General features: G+C 39.4%; 1 protein-coding gene across 4 annotated transcripts in view; it reads left to right on the forward strand.

Moving 5' to 3' along the window:
* parvb (parvin, beta) overlaps positions 1-22,017 on the forward strand; it is a 66,211-nt gene that overhangs the window by 37,611 nt on the left and 6,583 nt on the right. For all 4 annotated transcript variants that reach the window (XM_080190834.1, XM_080190835.1, XM_080190836.1 and 1 more), the window contains exons 5-12: positions 1,191-1,331; positions 5,957-6,072; positions 10,386-10,444; positions 12,661-12,680; positions 15,537-15,598; positions 18,020-18,088; positions 19,895-19,996; positions 21,652-21,724. In XM_080190834.1, the coding sequence (XP_080046960.1) occupies positions 1,191-1,331; positions 5,957-6,072; positions 10,386-10,444; positions 12,661-12,680; positions 15,537-15,598; positions 18,020-18,088; positions 19,895-19,996; positions 21,652-21,724 (642 nt within the window). The remainder of the gene's footprint in view (positions 1-1,190; positions 1,332-5,956; positions 6,073-10,385; positions 10,445-12,660; positions 12,681-15,536; positions 15,599-18,019; positions 18,089-19,894; positions 19,997-21,651; positions 21,725-22,017) is intronic.

Here is a 22,017-nt window from a genome sequence, read left to right on the forward strand (position 1 = left end):
CTTCTATATAGGGCCGGCACTGTGACCTTTCTATCACTCATGGCCTCTCCAATCCCTCAGCCTTGATCACATCCACCTAATTGCTTCCAACCTCACTTGCATTTCAGTTATACAAGGAAAAATGCTCTCCCCTATCATTTATAACCATGCTTTCAAACTGCCATTTGCCAACCCTTTGTCCATTCATGGCCCATAATGACTTCAGTTGTTCAAAAACTTGATAATGTTCAACTACACTGTTTTCCTCACCAGCAAAACAGCTCCTATCCCAGTTGTACTTACTGACATAAATCCACCCCCCCACCTCAAATCTTCATTTGTTCCATTTTAAGGGGAGCAGATTTGAGTGTTTCTGGGACACAGTTGGTTTAGGCATCCATTATTGATTAAGTTGCATCAAACGCTATTGCTTTCCTCTGCCAAAATCAGCTCCAAGTCCAGGATCATCTTGGAAAACAAGGGTAACCGCTGGCTTTTATCCCTCTCTTTAAATGCCCTTGCTTTTTCCAACGAATGAAAGGAGATGAGGTCTTCCTTACTACGATTGAGATTCCCCTTCAGCTGCCTTTATTGTTTCCCTCTTTTCCCTTTCCCACTTGATTAGACTTCCTTCAAACTTAAACTCTCCTCTAGTCTGAGCATCCAACATTCTCTAATTTCTTTCCTACATTCCCTTACCTTTTCTTTGAGCTCTTTGTCATTGAGACCTACCTCCTGCGTCCTTCACCTCTATCCCTTTATCATTGTTCAGTCAATATACTGGAATTTCCTATCATTACCTCAAAGCAGCCTCATCACAACAAGGATTGCAGTGGTTCAAGATAATAATCACCTCACTTTACCTAGAATTATTTTTGCAACCTTTCTGACAGATTACATTTGGAGAACAACTATACCTGAAAAGGCCTGAACTTAATAGTAAAAGTGATCTCAGGTTGCCGCTATCAACTTTGAACAGAACCTGTCACTAATCCTGAATATTTTATGTAAGATCATAGTGGACTCTTAAACCATTTTCTGCTTGCATCATTTGTAACATTGTTAAACAGCTTGCTATACAAGACATTTGCAAACTTAGTTTTGGTCAGTAAACAGTACTGTATTAGTTTAAAAACGTGAAATCAACAGGTTTTACTCATGGCAGAAGCATTCTAAAGATTCAACTTTCTCTCTTCCTTGTGCACATAAAGAGAAACTTGCAAATCGTAAGCTTAATGTCGCTGAGGTGACACAGTCAGAGATTGGGCAGAAACAGAAGCTTCAGACTGTGTTGGAAACTGTGAATGACCTGCTTCGACCTCAAGGATGGGCTATCAAATGGAGTGTTGATTGTGAGTATAAGTGTGCTAAATCTGTTTTTGCTGTAAACTTTTGGTCAAGGCCAACTTGAGGCAGTAACAAACCAATGAAAAGTTTTTGGTTGCAAATGTTTAAATGCCACTTTTACATTACATAAAAGTTGGGTACGGGTTAACATCAAAATGACTAATTCCCTTCAATAAAACTAAATACTGAATACTTCATCTCTAATTTTAGACAAATTGGATTTTGGTGAAAAAGCGAAGTTGTGCCTATTAGTTGATATGCTTGTGGAGTGCTGTTCTTTCTAACTATTCATGGAGAGTCCATTAAATTCATTCTCTGATGTATTGAAATAAGCATAAAGGACAATTGAAAAGAAGGCCAGCAGTGACTTGAGAAAGCTGTTTGACCATTGCCCTTAATAGTACTTTCTTCCAGTCAGTTTTAGTTTTACTGGAGTTTAAAAAGCTTTTAGATTTATTTTTAATGGGATTCCTGAGCAAATCTTGTTAAAAATTTCTTAATGAAATAATACAATTAACTTGACAGGATATAATGATTACTATGCTTGGAATAGCTATGATAAGGTGTGTGTTAATCTGTCCAAGTATTGCAGCATTACAGTAATTCTGGCTTATGCTTATTTTTGTTCATATCATTGCTCACACTTTTCTTTGAATTGGCATTCTCCATTCCTGATCACTCCCGCTCTACCCTAGATAGTTTTGTTCCTTATCTCAAAAATAGCACATGAGGACATGAAGATATTTCCACTTATTCATTCTGCTCCTTTGCGGGAAAGTGTCGGATTTCTGCTCAGTAGAGCTTCCCAACAGTCGTAAGAATTGAAAACATATCCTACCAATTTTTGATGTAATGCACTGATATGATATTAAGCAGTGCCCCATTACAGCTGCCCCTCACTCACTTTTTACAGACAGTTTACTGCTCATAGCTTAAAGCCCCCAGAAGTGAATATGTGCATTTGTACTTCCCTTTCTGTTGAAAGCTGACATAACCAAAATTTCTTTTGCTTTGTTACAAATGCTTTTGTAGTGCAGCTGGCTGGAAGACTCAAGCGGAGGCTGTTTCACGGACTTCCCGCCGGACATCACAGCTTCCATAAGTCTCCAGGTGCTAGATTCCTGCCCCCCCTCCTGGCCCGGCCCAACCCAACCCAACCCAACCCAACCCAACCCAACCCAACCCAACCAGAGTGTTTCACTCCAACAGGGTTTCCAATAGCGCCCCATTTGCAGGATGGTGGTGTCCAATCCTGCTGGAGTGAAGGGGGCCACCAAGGGTTGGTGGCCATGGGGTGGGGGGGATGCCACCTTGGCGGTGCCAGCCTGGCCACTGGCACTGCCACGTTTGGAGAGCCAGCGAGCAGGCCGTGGGAGGGTTGGACAGCCAGCAATGGGGGGGGTTGTGGGACTGACTAGTGATCGAGCTGGCCACTGATCGGGAGACTGGCAGTAGAGGGCTACTGCGCATGCGCCAATTTCAGCATGACAGATTAGCACGTGCACAGTGGCCCACTCTGCGCTACACTGCTGGCCTCTCCTTTGGGAATAGGCCCTGCCCACTGTTTTGTGTGATTTACGCTAGTGCACTCTGTAGTGCTCAGAGTGTAGATTTACACCAGGTTTTATGCAAATTCGACAATGTGAATTTTTTTGGGAGAATTGCCACACCCCCCCCCCCCCCAAAAAGTCTTTCTGTTCTCACATTCTGTCTGAATTTAAAAAGACCATTGATTTGTGCTTATTTTTCTTGCAAGTTAATTCACTGCAGAGATTTTACTCTTCTGGTAGTTATGTCAACAATCAGTAGTTAAGAGATTTTGTTCCCTGGCGGGCAATGAACTCTATCATAAATAAAGGTGGCTGCCATCTTCATTCCTTATGTCAATGGCAGACAGTTTGTTTGTGAGTTGATTGAGAAGTAATTATAACCAGAGTATGAAGTGACGTAAGTAGTGCTCATTGGTTGTATAATGAACTAAGAAAATTGTTCCTTCGGATATCACTTAATGGGAGATCCTCCCCTGTTGCATCACAGCATGAAGAGTGGCTGATCTCCTAGCGGGTAACATAGACAAAGTAAATATCTTTTAATCACAGGGCTGAATTTTGATTTCCTTTTGTAGAGCTTTTTTTTTAAATAAAGATGTATTTTCAAGAATCATCGTTGATACGTGGATCATTGTATTTTACTAAAGTAGATTTTTCTTTCTTTCTGAACATAAGTATTGTTTACTTGCTTTCCAATGAAGTTATTTTGATACATTTGATGATCATGCAGGGAAATTATGTTGGAGATTTCCTCATTCATCTTAAGGAGTTTGTATGCATGAGTATGTAATTCTTTGGTTGATAATTAGGATGCTCTAGGCTGTAGGTTTTCCATATGGCAGCTGCTAATGCTGCATTTGAATTGACTGGTGTATTTCATTTTGCAGAGACTCTTATCAGATTTTGAAAAGTTTTATCATTTTTGACTTGACGAATATTGTCAGAAGGCAAGGTCATGTTTTGATAAACATTATTGATTTCTTTGAAGAGGTGTGAAGAGAATGCTGAAGAATAATATATGTTAATTTTCTAAAGGCCTGTGATGACATACCACACAATGGGCTCAAGAGTAAGGTTGGAGCTTATGGAGTTAAGGGACCACTATCATTTAGAACAATGGTGGGTAACCTGTAGCTCAGGGGCCACAGGTGGCCCATCTGGGTTCTGAATGGAGCCCATGAAGCATTTTGTTGACTGTTACTCATGTACAGCATTGCCACATTTTGCTGATTTTCATCTGCGTAGCTTTATTCCCTAACAGTATAACAGAATGTGATACGCGCGAAAAGCAAGGGCAGCTTAAGTGAGGTGCATATTGATAGAACACAATGTTGACAGTGAGAACTGTCTCAAGTGTAAATATTTATTTTGTTTCTACCATTTGAAGTTGATCGTTCTATTAATATATAAATGAAATCTCTATATATAACTTGTTATGAAATATTTAGCATGTATTAAATATATTTAATCTTATTCATGGCGTCATGGTTAGTGAACAAGTCTGATTTGAATTTTGTGATCCACTGTGGAGGAGGAGGGCCACTCATGTGGTCCACTCACTAGCGTAGATTGCCCATCATTAGAACAATAAGAGCAGCTTATACCTAGGAATACTACCATCTGAAGGTTCTCCTCCCAAGTCACTCACTACTTTGACTTGGAAATTCATCACTATTCCTTCACTGTCACTGGATTAGAATGCTGGAATTCTCTCCTTAACAGCACTGTGCCTATACCTCAGGGACTGCAGCAGTTCAAGAAGACAGCTCACCCCCAACACCTTCATCCAAAGAACACAATGTTTGGTGGTTTGGCCATGGTAGAGTGTCTCTTAGTGTCTAAAGATGTGAAGGTTAGATGAATTAGCCCTGGTGAATTTGTGGGGTTACGTGGAAGGGCAATGGAGAGGGACTGTATAAGATACTCCATCAAAGAGTCGGTGCAGTCTCAATGGGTTAAATGGCCTCCTTCTGCACTGTAGGGATTCTGAAGGGCAATAAATGCTGGCCTAATCAGAATGCCCACATCCCAAAAAATGAATTTAAAAAAACATGTAGTAGGATGGATAGTTAGCTGACTAAAATGAGAGTGTAGGGATTAAGGCTATCTGCTGTTGGTAACAACCTATATTAATGATTTGGACACTAGAACCGGAAGTATAATTTCAAAATTTACAGATGACTCCAATTTGGAAAGTGTAGTTATGAAAATGAAGGAAAGAAAGACTTAAACTAGCAGGATGGGCATGCATTTGACAAATTCATTTTGATATAGACAAGTGTGAGGTGGTGCAACTTGATAGGAAGAATAAGGAAACAACATACTGCATATGAGGTGGAATGGTAAAGAGATCTAAGGGTATAGATACAAAAATCCAAAAAGCAACATAGGCTAATAAAGTCATAAAAACACAATCCAAGCACTGGAATGAATATCTAAAGGGCTAGAGCTGAAAAGCAGAAATGTTATGTTAAACATGTTTTGAATCTTGGTTAGACCACACTTGGATTACTGTCTCAGTTTTGGTTTCCATATTATAAAAAGGGATATATTGCTATTAGAGATGGTGCAAAAGGATTCACGCCTCTGAAACCAAAATTAAGTATATTCTCTCATTGAGAAAGGCTCAACAGGTTGAGGGTTTTTTTTGCTGCAAAAGACAGTTTTGGGATGATCTGATAGAGGTTTTACACCCACCTGTAAAACCTTTTTCACTGGCTTTGTGAAAATGCTTACACTTATAAGTCTGTACAGAACTGGGGGCCATAAGATAGTCACTAATAAATTTAATGGGAAATTTGGGCACAATTTGTTTACTCAAAGATTAGTAAGAATGTGGCATGTGTAAGGAATTGGTGAGGCAAATAGAATGGATGCATTTTATGTGAGGCTCGCTAAACCCAAGAAGAAGAAGAGAAATGGTTAGGTTGCAGCTATGGTGGGAGAAGGCTCACGTGGAGTGAAAAGACAAATGTGGACTGGTTGATTTAATTGTCTGCTTCTATGCTGTATTCTTGATGTAACTTGAGTTGTATGATAGTTAGGTTTGTGGTTATTCAATAAATTTGTTTGTTTTTCAGCGATCCATACAAAAAACATGGTGGCTATTCTTCACCTTCTCGTGGCATTAGCTATGCATTTCCGAGCGCCCATCAGATTGCCAGAGCATGTCTCTGTGCAGGTGGTCGTTGTACGGGTAAGTGAACCATCAATTTTCAAGACAATTTGATACATATAGATTCTTGAATTATTCACTTGGCTGCTTGATTTAACTTTGCATTCTGTGATACCGAACAGTTGTTGTGGAAAATGAAGAAAGTTATCTCTCAAAACTGGGAAAGTTCCCAAGAGTCTTGATTTCTCATTTGAGATTGAAGGGATTGAAATTTCTACAGCAGTACATGTGCTGATAGTAGAAAACAAACCTGAGGTTGCAAGTAGCTCTTCTTAGAAACTTTGTTTTATGATGAAATCAAGGGAACGTGGTTAATTTTGTTCAACGGATATCTGAATTACGGGCTATGAGGGGCATTCCTTGTTTCAGTCATACTCGTGCCCCAGACTCATCTCTTTTTCAAGTACATTGATGACTATATCTGTACTGTTTCTACCTCTCACCAGAATTTGTAAATTTCATCAACTTTGTTTCCAATTTCCATCCTTCTCTGTTTGTATAGGCAAACTTCCCTTCCTTCCTTGACTTCCCAATCTATTCCAGAAACAGAGATAATCTACAAATACTACTAAGTCCACTAACTTCCAACTTGACTGCATTTTCTCTCACCCTGCTTTATTCTATTCTTTTAGTTTCTCCACCTTCATTACGTCTGTTCTGACGAAAAAGACTTCCATACCAACACTTGTGGTCAGTCTTCCTTTTTCCTCAACCAAGGATTCCTCCCATTGCAGTTGACAAAGCCCTTGATTACGTCAGTTCCATTTTCTGCACTCCTTTTCTCATCTCTTCCCCTCCCTCACAGAAACATAGGATTCCTCTTGTTCTCACCTTCCAGCCCATTAGCCTTAGTATTCAGCGAATCATCCTTTATATGATGGAGAATGTTTCCTGATGAGGGTTGTAGTTTCCAGAATTGGACCTGGTTATCAGGTTGTTCTGGATAAGGAGACGGCGACCTGTACCCTGCACTTGCCACTCAATGCGGTGTGTGCTAGATTAGGGAAATCAAATGAAAATTGAGTGACTGCTTTGCTGTCACTCTGTTCGGTCTGCAAGAAGGACCTTGAGAAATTTTAATTTTCCAGGTGTCTTTTGTGCTGATCTCTCCTGTCCTTAGCCTTCTGCCCTGTTCTAAAGAAGCTCAATATGGCTTTTGATTGGGCATTTTCAACGTACTGGGCTGAACAATGAGATCAACAATTCCCTGCCCTATTGTTTCCTTTTTCTTTGCAGTTTTTTAAAATTTCTCCTGTTTTTGATCCCGGGACAGTAGCCGTTTATCAGTGTTACGATCCCAGTTCATATAACTAGGCGGAAAGATTTCAGAGTGGAACCCTGGCTCAAATACCCTTTTTTTAACGAAACTTGGAGGAACAGAGTCACAGGACCACTAATTAGTTTTAACAAAAAAAAATCCGTTACTCTTAACACATGATGCACACAGATTTTGAGATGAACACGGATTACAAAGTGCATCTTAAACTTCAATGGTCTCAATAACACAAGGTCTCTTTAAACTTACAGATTGGCTGTGGTCAAATTCACGTCTGCTCTGAACCCCAAGTGAATGTCTTTCTGTGAATTTCTCCTCAGAATGCCCCCCAGATAATTGTCCCATAAGCGTTTCTAAACTCCACTCCCAAAACATGCTTTAAAATCTTCTTTCACAAAATGCTTTCCATTAGTGATGTGCATTTCAACATCTAGTCCAAGTTTTCAAATTGACTCTTAAACAATGCTTTAACAGTGGATCAAGTATCCAGGTATCCTTTAGGATTTCTTTGTCTTGACTGCTGTACAAACTGTTCACAATTGTTTTAACTCTCGATTCCCAGACTTTAAAACAGCATCAGACATTTGACTTACCTTTAAAGTTTGCTTTCCCACATTAAATTTAGTTATTGTAATGGTCTCTTTAATCAGAACACTTTGTTTACTCTTCCTTGAGTTGCTCTGTACAATACAGTAGGCCTTTGTTTTCTTAAGGTCAATTTCTTAAGTTTTTTTCTTTCCCAATTCCTTGGTTATCTGGAAAGTATCTGGTTCTTTAGGAAGCCAGCCTCTGTTCTGTCTAGTCCTTCTTCTGGCAAAGGTGAGAGATGTTCACTGCCTGGTGTTTTGACTTCAACTGCAATATATCCAACTAAAACATAAAAGCTTTTCTATCTAACGAGGTCCCCAGTTCCAAGCAACTACTGCTGGTTTATTTACTCTTCATGCCATAGACCCCTCTAAAAGCAATAGAAGCACAGTTGGAACTGAACCAACCCCCACAGATACATATGTCCAGCATGAATCTAACTATAGGTTTTACCCTTGTGGGCACAGAAACATTAAATTGAACCCATTTAAAACTATACTTTATTCTGATGTTTACCCATACAAGTATAAACTACCTTTGTTTTCCTAACAATCAGTCTGCTGTTCAAACTTTCTCTGGTCACATTTCTTTTGTCATTTAATTTCTCCTATCCTCTACCCTATGACAAACCTCCCCCTTTTAATACTTCCCGCCTTTATCTCTTTCATGTGCTTAAAATTTGTAACATTTCCTAACTTTTCTGATGAATGTTCGTCGAGCTGAAACGTTACTCTGTTCCTCCTTCCACAAAATGCCACCAGATCTGCTGAATGTTCGTAGCATTTTCTATTTTTGTCAGATTTCCAGTCCTTGCAGTATTTTGGTTATGAAATATACTTCTTCAGTCTGTTTCCAGTGATGCATCTCTTCCTAGAACCCTAGAAACACTTAAGAAGTGGTGAGACTTCTTACTGTGTTTACCCCAGTCCAACGCTGGCATCTCCACATCAGTGCTATTCAGGATGAGGAGAAAGCAGACCCCATCTCCAAAGTGACTGTTGCTTGCTGCAGAACCTTCATCACCTGCCAGCAGATTTGCTAATACTTGATCAGAAGACCATAACTGACAACCAATAGGATTGTCACCTCTAGCTTGATCCCTAGGGATTTGTAGATCTGAACAAGTACTATAAAGACTGCAGCCAGAACTGGGAAAACACTGTGGGGATATTATCCTTGAAAAGGGATTAAACACAATTTAAAAATAAAACAGGACTCTGGTTAAAAAATGGAAGGACAAGCAATGCAAAACAAAAAATAGCTTTGAAGTAGTGGAGATGGATGAATGAGCATCTGATCCTATTTGTATGGTCAGACGAATCACCTGACGAAGGAGCAGTGCTCCGAAAGGTAGTGGCATTTGCTACCAAATAAACCTGTTGGACTTTAACCTGGTGTTGTGAGACTTCTTACCCTGAATAGCATGCCGGCAGCCTGACGAAGAAATCCATACTGATAGTGGTTTAATCTCTTCAGGTCCAAATTCAAATCCAGGTTTTAACAGATATTTCAACTCTGCAGTACTCTGTGGCAATGGTTTATTCATAGAATATGTTTTTAAAATTCTTTTATAGAATCATAGAATCCCTGTAGTGCAGAAGGAGGCTGTCCAGCCCATCGAGTCTGCACCAACCACAATCCCACCCAGACCCTATCCCTACAACCCCATGCACCTGGCCCGTTAATCCCCCTGACACTAAGGTGCAATTTAATATGGCCAGTCAATTTAACGCACGCATCTTTGGACTGTGGGAGGAAACTGGAGGAACCCCACGAAGTCACGAGGAGGATGTGCAAACTCCACACAGGCAATGACCGAAGCCAGGAATCAAACCTGAATCCCTAGTTTTGTGATGCAGCAGTGCTAAGTGCTGTGCTGTCCAGTGCCATTGTGCTGCCTAATTCTGTTGTAATAAGAAATCTAGTGGCAGACTGGGTGTATAAGAAACAAAAGTCAGTTAGAAATTTTATTTAACTGCTCACTGAAAAATTAGTGCTTTGGCAGTTTTTAGTTATCTCTCTTCCCCCCTTTCCCCCACTGACTGCTGTATTCCAGAAACAAAACCATGTAGACCAGTTCCTGTAAGTAGATTGGTGAGAGGTTTCACATGCTGACTAATTGTTACATTGAAGGTGAGGTATGGAACAAAAACCACTTGTGTTCTTGGAAATTCTGAAGAGCTTGAAAAGTATTAGGGAGAGGGAAAAAAATACAACAAGACATTTATTGATCCCAAATCTAGTTTTAAATTTAGATTTAAAAATTACAAGGTAGTTCCAACAATGAAACATTTTCATTTACAGAAGGAAGATTTCCTCTTCCCAGTACTTGTATTAAAATTGTGTAATTGCATTAATAGTTTCATTACAAACTGTCAACTTGAGTATGATATAGAAGTGTGGTGTACTTTGAACAGGTTAAGTTGAATTTGCCGCTGGTTAATTGACTTTTTTTTTTACTGTGTTCCAGAAACGGGAGGGCATACTTCAAACATCACATGTTACAGAAGAGTTCACCAGCACAACAGAGTAAGTCAAATTTGCCATTTGTCCCAAATAAAAATCAAATGCTGTAGAATAGTTAAGGAAAAAAAACATAAGCTGCACTATGACCACTAGGAGTTGAATTTGTTTAAAGATTAGACTCATTTTGTATTGTTGAAACCATCCCCAAGTTGTTGAAATAATATTTCAAGGAGATTTGGGCGATCTCAAAATTTCTTGCATCAGAAATAATGTAGCAGACTCCCAGCAACTTCATTGGCAACAACTACTCTGAATCTCTTTGTGGCACAGCCAACATAGATTGTATATCTTGAGACAAAAAGTGCTGAATGGATTTATTAAAAAATAAAAGCAAAAGTGAAACAACTATGTACAAATCATTTAAATGGAGGATCAAATTCCTCTGGAATTCTTTATCCCCCCTGCCCCCAATAATTTTATGGCAATAGTGGAATTGACAAGCTGGGAAAAAGCTCCATTATTTTGTTATCTATCAGGGTCATGACTTGACAGACCACTCATGTACCGACAACCAAATATGTCTGCTATAATTGACATCCACTGCCTGGTGGGTCAGTATCCCCTAACTCTTAATACCATCTTTTTTTTAGTGAAGTTGATAAAGTTCTCAAGCAGTTATGATATGGGTATAGAGCATGTGAACGTGTTAACTATCTGCTGAGAATAATGACCAGATTAACAGCCCAGCTTGTTTGCTGCAGGCTAGCTTGTTTCAAGTTTTCACTTAATCAGTAAAACAGGAGAGCCTTTCTCTCCTGTTTCTTCTTTTGAACCACATTTTTCTCCCATCTATGCATCAGCAGTCAAAGCTGATTCTTTCTTGTGGAAGTGAGATGCTGTTGTTGACTGTGGTTTTGCAAATGGTTTATTAGCCCCATCTCTCTGACAATGAGGATATTGGTTGTCAGGCAGAAGAGGTAGTGCCAGGTTGTTGCTTTTCTCTGTGTCTGTGTCACTGTTCTCTCTCAGTGAGATTTGAAGGACTTGACACCATTTTGATGAATCACCATTTTAGTCGTGGTCGGGCATCAGATTCCCATGCTTTGAGGTTAATAAAGCAGACCTTCTTGGAGATTTGAGGTTGTCTTAGAAACATTTTCTTTCGCATTGTTGTGAATGGGCTCCCTTTTGTTTAAAGGACAACAATGTGTCCCCCTCCACCTTTCCTGACTGACATTCTTCAGAAGGTATCATAAAGATAAGTTTTACCAGTTGATAAATTTAAATTTTCATGTCAGGAAGATTTCCTTCCCTCCTCAGCCACTCTGAAGTTAGCTATCTGGATGACTTGCACGTGTGCTGAAGTGACTGTATTTATTTTAACAAGGACTGATGTACAGAATTGGCCTGGCAGTCAATCCAGCATGCTCAACTCCAGACAAGAGCATTATCTGCAGCTAATGGGTGGACATGAATTCCTAGATCCCACTGAAGCAAATTTGTCAGATGCTTGAAGGTCATTTCAATAACAAATTGCATCCCCAGGTTAGATGCAGCTTGTCTGATGTCGACTGCAGCTGTTTGTACTCTGCTTCAAATAAAAACAGTCTGCATCGCCTGTGTGCCATTTCTAATTTCTTCACCAGCAATCTGTATGGTTTGCTTCAGTGAGACTGCCTTCCATATTCAGATATGATCTGCGGCCCTGCGCTTATGAGAAATTGAAACTAACTGCACTTAGAGCCATTGAAGTGAGAAAATATCCCATCAATCTGAATTGGATTGAAATGTCGGGCCTGGAAGTGATGGGGACAGCTGTATTATACAAATGATAGATGGCTAAGATAAGGATATGGATGTATTTCCATATTTTGGTGCGCCAAAATAAGGAGTCCACTCTCTCTACATATCGTTTTCACAGATAAACATTAATAACACCTTTTAATCTCCCCCTTTCCCTGTGGCATGATGTGAAAAAGCGTCAAAAGTATTTTTTAGAAAGGTGCTGACAATATATAATCCATTCTCAATATTTCAGTGGCTGTGTTTGGTTCCAAGTTTTAATTGATTCCATGTTACAACTGCACCTATTCTCCCAATTGTCATTGTTTTCTGAATAATGCAGATTTTGTTGATTAGGACAAAGTTAGATCTATTAACTTGATCTTATTCGCAAGTCTTTAAAAGTTGACCCTAATTCTGACATAAGTGAAAGACGGCTAAATCATTTGTTTATTTGGTTCTAATTCTTAACTGGTGTGTCTTATTCTGTATTGCAGGATGATGATGGGGAGATTTGGTAAGTGAAGAAGTCAATGAGTTTGCGATCCTTGCACAAAAAATGGGAAGCACCAAATAGTTGTGTTTTATTCTGTTGATTTTTTTAGTGCATTGTGGCATTGTATCCTCATTGGAAAGGCAGTCTTTTTTTAAATTGCTGGAGTTTTAAGTCAGATGTTCACTAACACTCAAATCAAAGAACTACATGAGGAGCCCTGACTTTGGTGGTAGGTAGGATTTCTTTAAAAAGAAGTCTTGCTATAGGAGCAAGCCTGACTAGAGATGTACCATAGAGATTAGTAACATACTTTAATCATGTATAGACCATTTTGAAGAAAATACCACAAGCTAAATGCAAGCCAGTCTATAACACAGTAATGTGGTATAACTGCCTGGTTCTCGTTGAACTAAAAAAAAGCTCTCCCAATCACACAGTGGGCACATGCAGTCATTTTTGTGGTACAGATCTGTATGGGGCAGGACAGCCTGTTCCATGCTGTATGATTTGATCTCATTTGGGGAAGTCAGGAGTGTGATTACAGCAATTGCCCAAGTAGATCTCCGCTAAAGTTCACGTTCTTGATGCTGCTTAGTGACCTCTGCTGGAAACTGCATGTATGTGAGTTCAGGGTAGGGGATGACAGAAGTAGGTTCAGTTATAATGCTGTCCTCACTTTTTATGTCTAGATTTGCACCAAAAGAGTTTACTTGTGTAAGTTATCAGTTACCTGTGCAAATATACCCCAATATGAGTTGTCAACCCCAGGAGAATGATGGCAGCCATCATGGAGATATGAAGTCCTCCACTGTCTTCTTACCAGAGCTGATTAATGTACAGGATTGCAGAATATCAATGTGGTATCTTGGCTCTATAAAAATAGAAATGATGAGAATAAATACGTAAGTCTTCAATTCCCTTTTTTTGAAAAAGGCCAGAGTTACTTTTGATTTATTTATTCTGGGGCTGTGAGCATTGCTGGCAAGGCCGTCCCTAAAAGCCCTTGCGAGGTGATGGTGAGCTACTGCCTTGCATTCCATGTGATGCAGTTCAATTCACTGCGCAATTAGAGGGGGTTTACAGGATTTCGACCTAGAAACTGTGAAGGACAGCAACAATAGTCACAAGTCAAGATAGTGAGTAACTTAGAGGAGAATTGCAGGCAGTGATGCTTTCATGTGTCAGCTGCCTTTGTCCTTTTGGATAGTAGGAGTTGCAGGTTTGGCAGGTGCTGTCAAAGGGCCTTGACAAATTGTGCATCTTGTAGATGGTACACACTGCTGTCACTGTGTACCCAGTGGTGGAAGCAGTGAATGTTTAAGGCAGTGGCTAGGCGCTATTTAAGCAAGCTGTCTTGTCTATGATGGTGTTTAGCTTCTAGGGTTGCCAGAGCTGCACTTATCCAGGAAATTGGGAGGCACTGTATCATATTCCTGACTTGTGCCTTGTTGTGGGGGTCAGGCTTTGGAAAGTCATGAGGTGAGTTACTCACCACAAGAATTCCCAATGCATGACTGGCTCAGTATTTACATAGCTAGGCCAGTGAAATTCCTGTTCAATGGTAATGCGCAGGATATTGATAGTGGTGGATTCAGTGATACTAATGTTGTTGAATGTCAAGAGCTTGACATTCTTGAATCAGAAAATGCTGGATGAGTGACCCATTATTGTACTACACAGCAAGTTCTTGATTTGTCCTGTACCATCAGGAGGAAATGTAGATTGAAGGCTGCACATTAACCAAAATTGGCTGGTAGGTCAATGATCATTCAACCATGTACATACTGAAGCAAGAGTGGCACTTGCCATTTATCAGCCCAAGTCAGAATGTTGTCCAGGTCTATCTGTGAATTAGCGGGATCTGCTTTCAAATCTGAGGAGTAGGGGAAGGTACTGAACGCTAATTCTAAGCAACCTTTCCCATTTCTGACCTTATATTGGAGGAAGGTTATTGATGAAGCAGCTGAAGATGACTGGACCTGGGACACTAAAGAATTCCTGCAGTGATATCTTGGAGAATAGATTCCTTCTATTACAGTAAAGAATTAAATAAAACTTTGCTGTACTGGATGAGGCAGTCATGTTTTCTCTGTCAGAGGTCAATTATCCAGCCTACTGTCACACTGAAATCAGTGTCACTCTTGCTCCAGTATGTACATAGTTGAATGATCATTGACCTACCAGCCTATTTCGTTTAATGTGCAGCCTTCAATCTGCATTCCCTCCTGACAGTACAGCACAAATCAAGAACTTCTTGTGGGGTACAATAATGGGTCACTCATCCAGCCTTTCCTCATTCAAAACCTCTCCGCAACAGCCCCTTCACTTGCATTGAAGTTAATTCTCCACCTTAGAGTCACACAGGGTAGGAGGTTCCAGGTTTGATTTCCACTCTTGGGAAGTGAGTTGCACTTATCAAAGCCCATGTAAGGATTTTAAAATTTTGTTTCCCTGGGTTAGGGAGGGTTAAAATTGAGAGTTCCAGTTCTTGGTCACTCTGCAGTAATCCTTGATTAAACAAAAATGCACATGTTACCAGATGAAGAAAAATTTTAACTATGTTTCTGACTCTCCCGATCACACCTGAATAGTGACACTTGGATGAGATCCCAGTGGATGCCTAGCAATTTCTACTCCATAGGAACTATGTAAAAAGGCACTGCGCAGGCTGCCTCCTTTTAATGAGTAATGCATGTATGCAGGCCCACAGTAAAAAGGGTCGTGCGCTGGAATGAACAGGCCATATAGAGCAAATGAGTTTTAAAATTAGTGCCCGGTGCTGCATCCATATCCCAGAGAGAGAATAAATAAGGAGAAAATTGGACTGAAAGTTTCTAAATTAGAATAACTCAATTGCATTCTCATTTATTATTTCAGAGCGAGATGCATTTGATACACTGTTCGACCACGCACCTGATAAGCTCAGTGTTGTTAAGAAGGTAAATTCCTAAATGGATTTTGAAATGTCTGAATTTCTGAAATAACACTCTAACTTGCGATTAACAGACTGGCTAAAATGTGATTAATACCCTCTTGTTAATTTTTAATTGCTGGTGGCAGAATCTACTGACAATAGGGCTGTTCTACCCCTCAAACAATTCCTCTCATTTACTATCAACATCCTGAGGGCTACTGATGATCAAAAACTAAACTGGACTAGCCATATAAATGCTGTGGTGGCACAGTGGTTAGCACTGCTGCCTCACAGCGCCAGGAATTCGGGTTCTGTTCTGGCCTCCGGTGTCTATGCGGACTTTGCACATTCGCCCTGTGGTTGTTTGCCCATGCGAAGTTGCACCAAAGTGTCAGGGGAATCAACAGAGTAAATACAAGGTGTGGCTTGGGTGGGATTGTTGTTGGTACAGGCCCAATGGGCTAAATGGTCTCCTGCATTGTAGGGATTCTATGTAAGTCAGAGACTAGGAATCCTGCAGTGAGTAACTTGCCTCTTGTCTTCCTAAAGCTTGTCCACAATCTTCAAGTCATTAGATCAGGAGTGCAATGGAATTTTCTCCCCTTTCCTGGATGAGTACAGTTCCAAAAAGCTTGACACCAAAGCAGTCCACCTGACTGGCACCCCATCCACAAACATTCACTCCTCCACCACCAATGCAGAGCAGCAGCATGTACCATCTACACGATGCACTGCAGGAACTTACTGACATTCCTTCAACAGGAAATTCCAAACCCACGACCACCACCATCTAGAAGGACAAGGTCTGCAGACGTGTGATCGTGCCGTCACCTGGATGTTCTCCTCCAAGCCACTCAACATCATGACTTAGAAATATATCACCATTCCCTTCACTGTCACTGAGTCAAGTTCCTGGATCTCCCTCCCTATCAGCACGTGGACTGCAGCTGTTCAAGAAGATACTCAACCCCACCTTCTAAAGGGCAATTAGGAATGGGCAAAAAATGTTGGCATGGTCAATGACTCCCACATCCCATAAATTAATTTTAAAAATAGCTTGGACAGCTCATCCATTAATGTCAGTTTACTATAATTGCTTGTTGCAGGCTTTGATTACAATAATTGATCATATCTTTACCCTTTGGGTAACCAGACAAGTCACAGAGTTCTCTTTAACAGCTGTTTTAATGCAGGCTATAGCAAGGATGCTGAAAAGCTACAGTTCACATTTCTAGCTAGTCAGAGTGGTGTGTTCTGAGATACATAGGCAATTATAGTTTTCAAAGTTGATTACAAGTAATTGGCATAAACCAATCGCAATCACTTTTAGCTTGCATCAATATAATATCAATCAGCCTGAAAATTTACTACATCATTCTACGAATTATCATAGCCCAGCTCACAGGTCACTCCCTATCTCCTAGCTATAGATATCTGATTTAATGAGTTATGCCCAGACTAATGGCCTTAGTGCTTCTCTGTCAAGGATTTTACAGGAACACCATAGCAGTTTGTGCGATTTTTAAACTTGTGTGTTTATTAACCCTTTCACTGCCAAAAGTTAAATTTGATCCTTTTCTATTACACACTAATAAATCCATAATATGAATAAGCAATGATGTTTCCTGCAAAGGAGTGAGTTTGTAAGGACTAAATATTTAGCTGTGAAGCCCCAAATAAACATGTAATTTTAATTGGGAATTTATTTTTGGTTTAAGAAGAAAGCTTTAGATAAACATTGTTGGGTGGTCTAGGCAGTAAAGCCTATCATCATCACATCTAGAAGGTCACTGGAAGATAGGCAGAAGTGATCACTTTGGCCATTTCTTTTGCTTCCCTCCTTATCTAGAGATACACAGGGTTACTGTGTTCCACTTAGCTAAAGCAATGCAGACAAGGGTCAGACTTATAACTTCTCTGTTCTCATTGCTGAATACCTTACTTAAGTGAATTTTAGTCATTTATGAAAGCCAGAAATCCAAATGGTTTAGAAGTATGTGTTGTATAAATCTTTCTTGTTGCATATTAGTGAGTATGCTTGCCTATGTGTTTGCTTTCAAAACTGAACAAAGGTGTATTTCAATACATGAATACACTTTATAGATAGGAGCCTGTTAGAGACTGAATAAAGAACATAAAGGGGGTTCATGTACAGTGTTCTTACTTGGGGCAATGCTTCTTTTAAATGGTACTTTGCAAACTGTCATATCAAAGTATATAACCTAATCCAATAGTTTTATGAAATGCCACATATATAATCTCACCATTTAGTGTATAATTTGGGCAAATTGTGGCCAACAAAATTCGCATGCTTTTTATTTAAATTTTTATCATGAAACTTTGCAATAATTTTCTTCTGGCTGCAGCTACGCACCAGTTCGTGAGATGCTTGACTGGTATGAAAATGGATATGAGCTTTAACTTTTTCATGATTTTATTTTCCTAGTCACTTATCACATTTGTTAATAAACATCTAAACAAGCTCAACCTGGAGGTGACAGAACTGGAAACACAGGTATAAATATTTAAGAAATGTTTTCAGTTCATTTGTAAAGCAGTGCACTTACTGTAATTTATTACTCAGAAGAGCATTTATCACCAATATAGTGCACATTATTTATAATTGCTTTGTTAATCATGAGAAACAGTTTTGCTCATTAGTTGCCCTATGTATCAGAGCCTGCAATCTATGATCCTCATTTGAAAATATCTTACAAAACAACTCTTAAAGTCCAGACCTGTAACTCATTCTGTGCCATTTCTTGGTGATTCTATGTTGATAGAGTACAAACAGTTGTGACTGTGGTAATTGTTCATTTCACTTCGAAATTTGAAGGAAAGCCCTGGATGTGCTGGTAGACACTGTTGTCCATTATGTGGCATCAGCTTGATGGGAAAAAAGTATTTGACAAACTGTTTTAAATTTTGTTCGTAAACACAATCGCTGTAAGGCTGACTTATCACTTTTCTCTCATCCTAAAGTCAGAGGTTTGACGAACTGTTGTGCTCATTTATAATCTCACTCTGTCATAATGTTTACTGCTGGAGCTACATAAAGGGCAAAATCCAGCAAATACAAACCCACTATTTTGTGTCTGAAGTGGCATGCAGAGCAGATTTATATGAGGCTCACCTTATGATATTTGTTGTCGATGTCTAAAGTGTCATTTTGAACCGGTTTAGTTAAAGTGTCCATTCACGTTGTCCTCTACTGTACCACTGGCACTTAGTTAAATTGCTAGATGGGTAACATTTATGTTTTATGAATCACATATTGAAGTGAATAAACCTAATTTCTAAATCGATATCTCCATCTTTATTGGAACCACTGTCACAGCTTCCCAACCTGTCTGCTGTTCCTTGAGGCAACAGCTGAGTTCAGTCTTTCTTTACTGTCTTCCAGCCTGTCAGCCAGCCCTACTCTCAAAAATTACAAATAATCTTGTGGAAGTCTCGTGATTTAGTTTGGTTAGATATTATGGAATGCTTCAAGTAAATACGATAGAAGCAATTTTTGAACCAAATGATGCTGCATCAGGAAAATTTCATGCCAGTGTGAATATCTCTTGCGTTTATTACATATTTCAAAAAAGTTAATTTCATAAGATTGATGTAGGTAAAGGTGGCCTTTTTGACTGTCCTGGAGCATCCTTCCCAAAAGGCCCTCTGAATTATCTAGCTATTCAGTGAAGGCAAGGTTTTATGTTGTCTTCTGTTCTATTCAGAAGTCTTTTTAGAGTGTTGACGACTTCTTTTGTGAACACAAACTTCTTGATATTGATCTTTAGTTGCCTTTCAATAATCTGAAGCTGTTCCTCTTTCTCTTATCAGTATAGAGAAATAATGTTCAGAATTAGCATTTCCACATAGAATTTGTTATTTTCTTTATACCTCTACATCTGACCAACTCTCAGTTACATCCTTTCAAGGCTGAAAAATCCAAGTTTCCTGAGATTCTTCATGGTGCAATCTGGTGACTGGAATGGCATCCTGGTTCTTCCCTGCACTGACTTCATGGTTTTCTGTGTTGGCCCTAGAACTGGATGCAGTAGTCATGGTATTGTCTGACCAGAATGCTATCCATAGACTGTAAACTGCTTTGCACCCATTCTATACAGCTAATATAGGTCACCCTCCAATTTGAGCCCCACTTCCACAACCAGTATTGTTCAGTATTCTGTTGCTGTTCATTTCTGTTCCATATTAATCAGATAACTTGTGCTGATTTTTAGAATGATAAGTATTTATGGGGTGATTTTAATTAGCTCTTTGGTTTAAAAAGCAGAAGTGCTATTATTCTAATATACCTCTTTGATATCAGTTTGCAGATGGTGTATACTTAGTGTTGCTAATGGGACTTCTTGAAGATTATTTTGTTCCTCTCTACAACTTTTATCTGACACCAGAAAGTTTTGAACAGAAGGTTAGTTCTTTAAATGCATAAAATCAATGTACCTGAGAATGGTGAGCATTTATTAATTTAAGATGGTGAAGATAACAGGTATGTTCCATTTTTGAAAAGTTCATTAATGGGATATAGGTGTCACTGGCTGGACCACCATTTATTGCCCATCCTTAATTGCCTTTGAGAAGGTGCCTTAGAGGGGAACCTTCAGATGTTTGTGTTCCCAGGTAACTGCTGCTCCTGTCCTTCTAAATGGTAGTGATCATGGGTTTAGAAGGTGCTGACTAAGTAACTTTGCTGAGTTCCTGCAATGCATCTTGTAAATCGTATACATGGTTGCCATTGTTTGTCGCTGGTAAAGGGATTGAATGTTTGGGGAAGGGGTAACAGTCAAGCAGGTTGCTTTGTTCTGGATAGCGTCAAGCGTCTTGAGTGCAGTTGGAGTTGCACTCATCCAGGCAAGTGGAAAATATTCCATTAAACTCCAGACTTGTGCCTTGTATTTGTGGACAGGCTTTGGGCAGTCAGGAGGTGAGTTCAATCTCAGAATTCCTAGCCTTTGACCTGATCTGGTAGACACAGTATTTATATAGCTAGTCCTGTTCAGTTTCTGGTCAATGGTAAACACCTGCTCCCCCAAGGATGTTAATAGTGGAAGAATTCAGTGATAGTAATGCCATTGAATGTCAATTCTTGTTCAGTAAATTTGGGTTATGAATTCCCACGGGGATTGTTAACAAAATTGGAGGCTTGAATCCGGAATGATCTGATCTAAGAGAGATTGAAATGACTTTGCTGAAACTTTCCAACATTTAAATAGACAAGATTTCACATTTGCTTTTGCTATATTTTGTTGGAAAATCTGAGTATCTTTGCTAAAGCAAAGGATCTAATGCTCAGACTTAGAGCAGTTGAGAAATGATGATTTATCAGCTATAGCAGAGCATGCAAGGAATTAATGCAAAGTCAGCAGCTATTGGCTAGGCACCTAGGGCTTGAGGAGGTGCAGACCATTAGTGACTAAATTCAACAGACCAGAATTGAAAAACAAAATAGAATTACGAAAGATAGATTCAGTGAAATTAGTGAAAAAAATTAAAAAGAGATAAGGGAAGAGATGAAAAACTCAAATAGAGTTGGGTTCCAATTAAATTGATGCAGACTTGAGTTGAGAAGATGTGCAGTTGACGAAGGAAACTCCTCAATTTTGATTTGCAAAATGTTTAGTTTGATACCTAAATTAAATGAATAGTGTGGCGATAGGAACAGTGGATTATGTTCCTACCAACTCTTGATAAGAAAGGCTTTAGAAGTGTACTTTAGAAGTGTTTCTTTCATCAGGGCACCTATCATTCAGAGGAAGTAAAGAATTTTGTACTCTGCCAGAGCTTACAGGTAGAAATTTGAAAAGGGAATGTAGACTCCTTCAAGGAAAAGGAAGCTGCATTCAATAGGGTTCTATGAAGGTAGAACACAACTTCACTGGGTCTCACTTTTCACACAGCGAACACTATGAGAGTTGGGAGCTATATACAGGTGCAGAGTGGACTTAGTTGTGAATTACATGTTGATCAGTGATTTATTTTCATAGAATTTATTTCTTTTGATGACTTAAACTGCAATTTGATGCATTTAATTATGTGGACTAACCCGACTGATACTTATTTTTGTAGGCTCACAATGTAGCTTTTTCCTTTGAGCTCATGCAAGATGGAGGACTTAAGAAACCAAAGGCTCGCCCAGAAGGTACCTTTGAATTTAAGCACAATTTTCAGTACAGATCTCACATCAACTGAACAATTCTTTAATATTTGTAGCTGTCAAGCACAATTTGAGGCCAGTGTCAAATTGCCAAAGAAATAGAAATAATGGGACATGGCAGTAGTTACTGATTACAGAATGGAGTTTGTACAACATTAATTTGTACATCAGTTCAGGCATTCATCAGATTTCACTGCATGGTTAGATTTGAATCTCATGCTGCTTGATATTTAAATTTTCAGGCTGCGTGCAAGTTATAACTATTAGCTAGTCTGTTT

The sequence above is a fragment of the Carcharhinus amblyrhynchos genome, chromosome 6 (assembly GCF_965287045.1).
Source record: "Carcharhinus amblyrhynchos chromosome 6, sCarAmb.v2.hapA, whole genome shotgun sequence".
In the NCBI taxonomy this organism is placed as follows: Eukaryota; Metazoa; Chordata; class Chondrichthyes; order Carcharhiniformes; family Carcharhinidae; genus Carcharhinus; species Carcharhinus amblyrhynchos.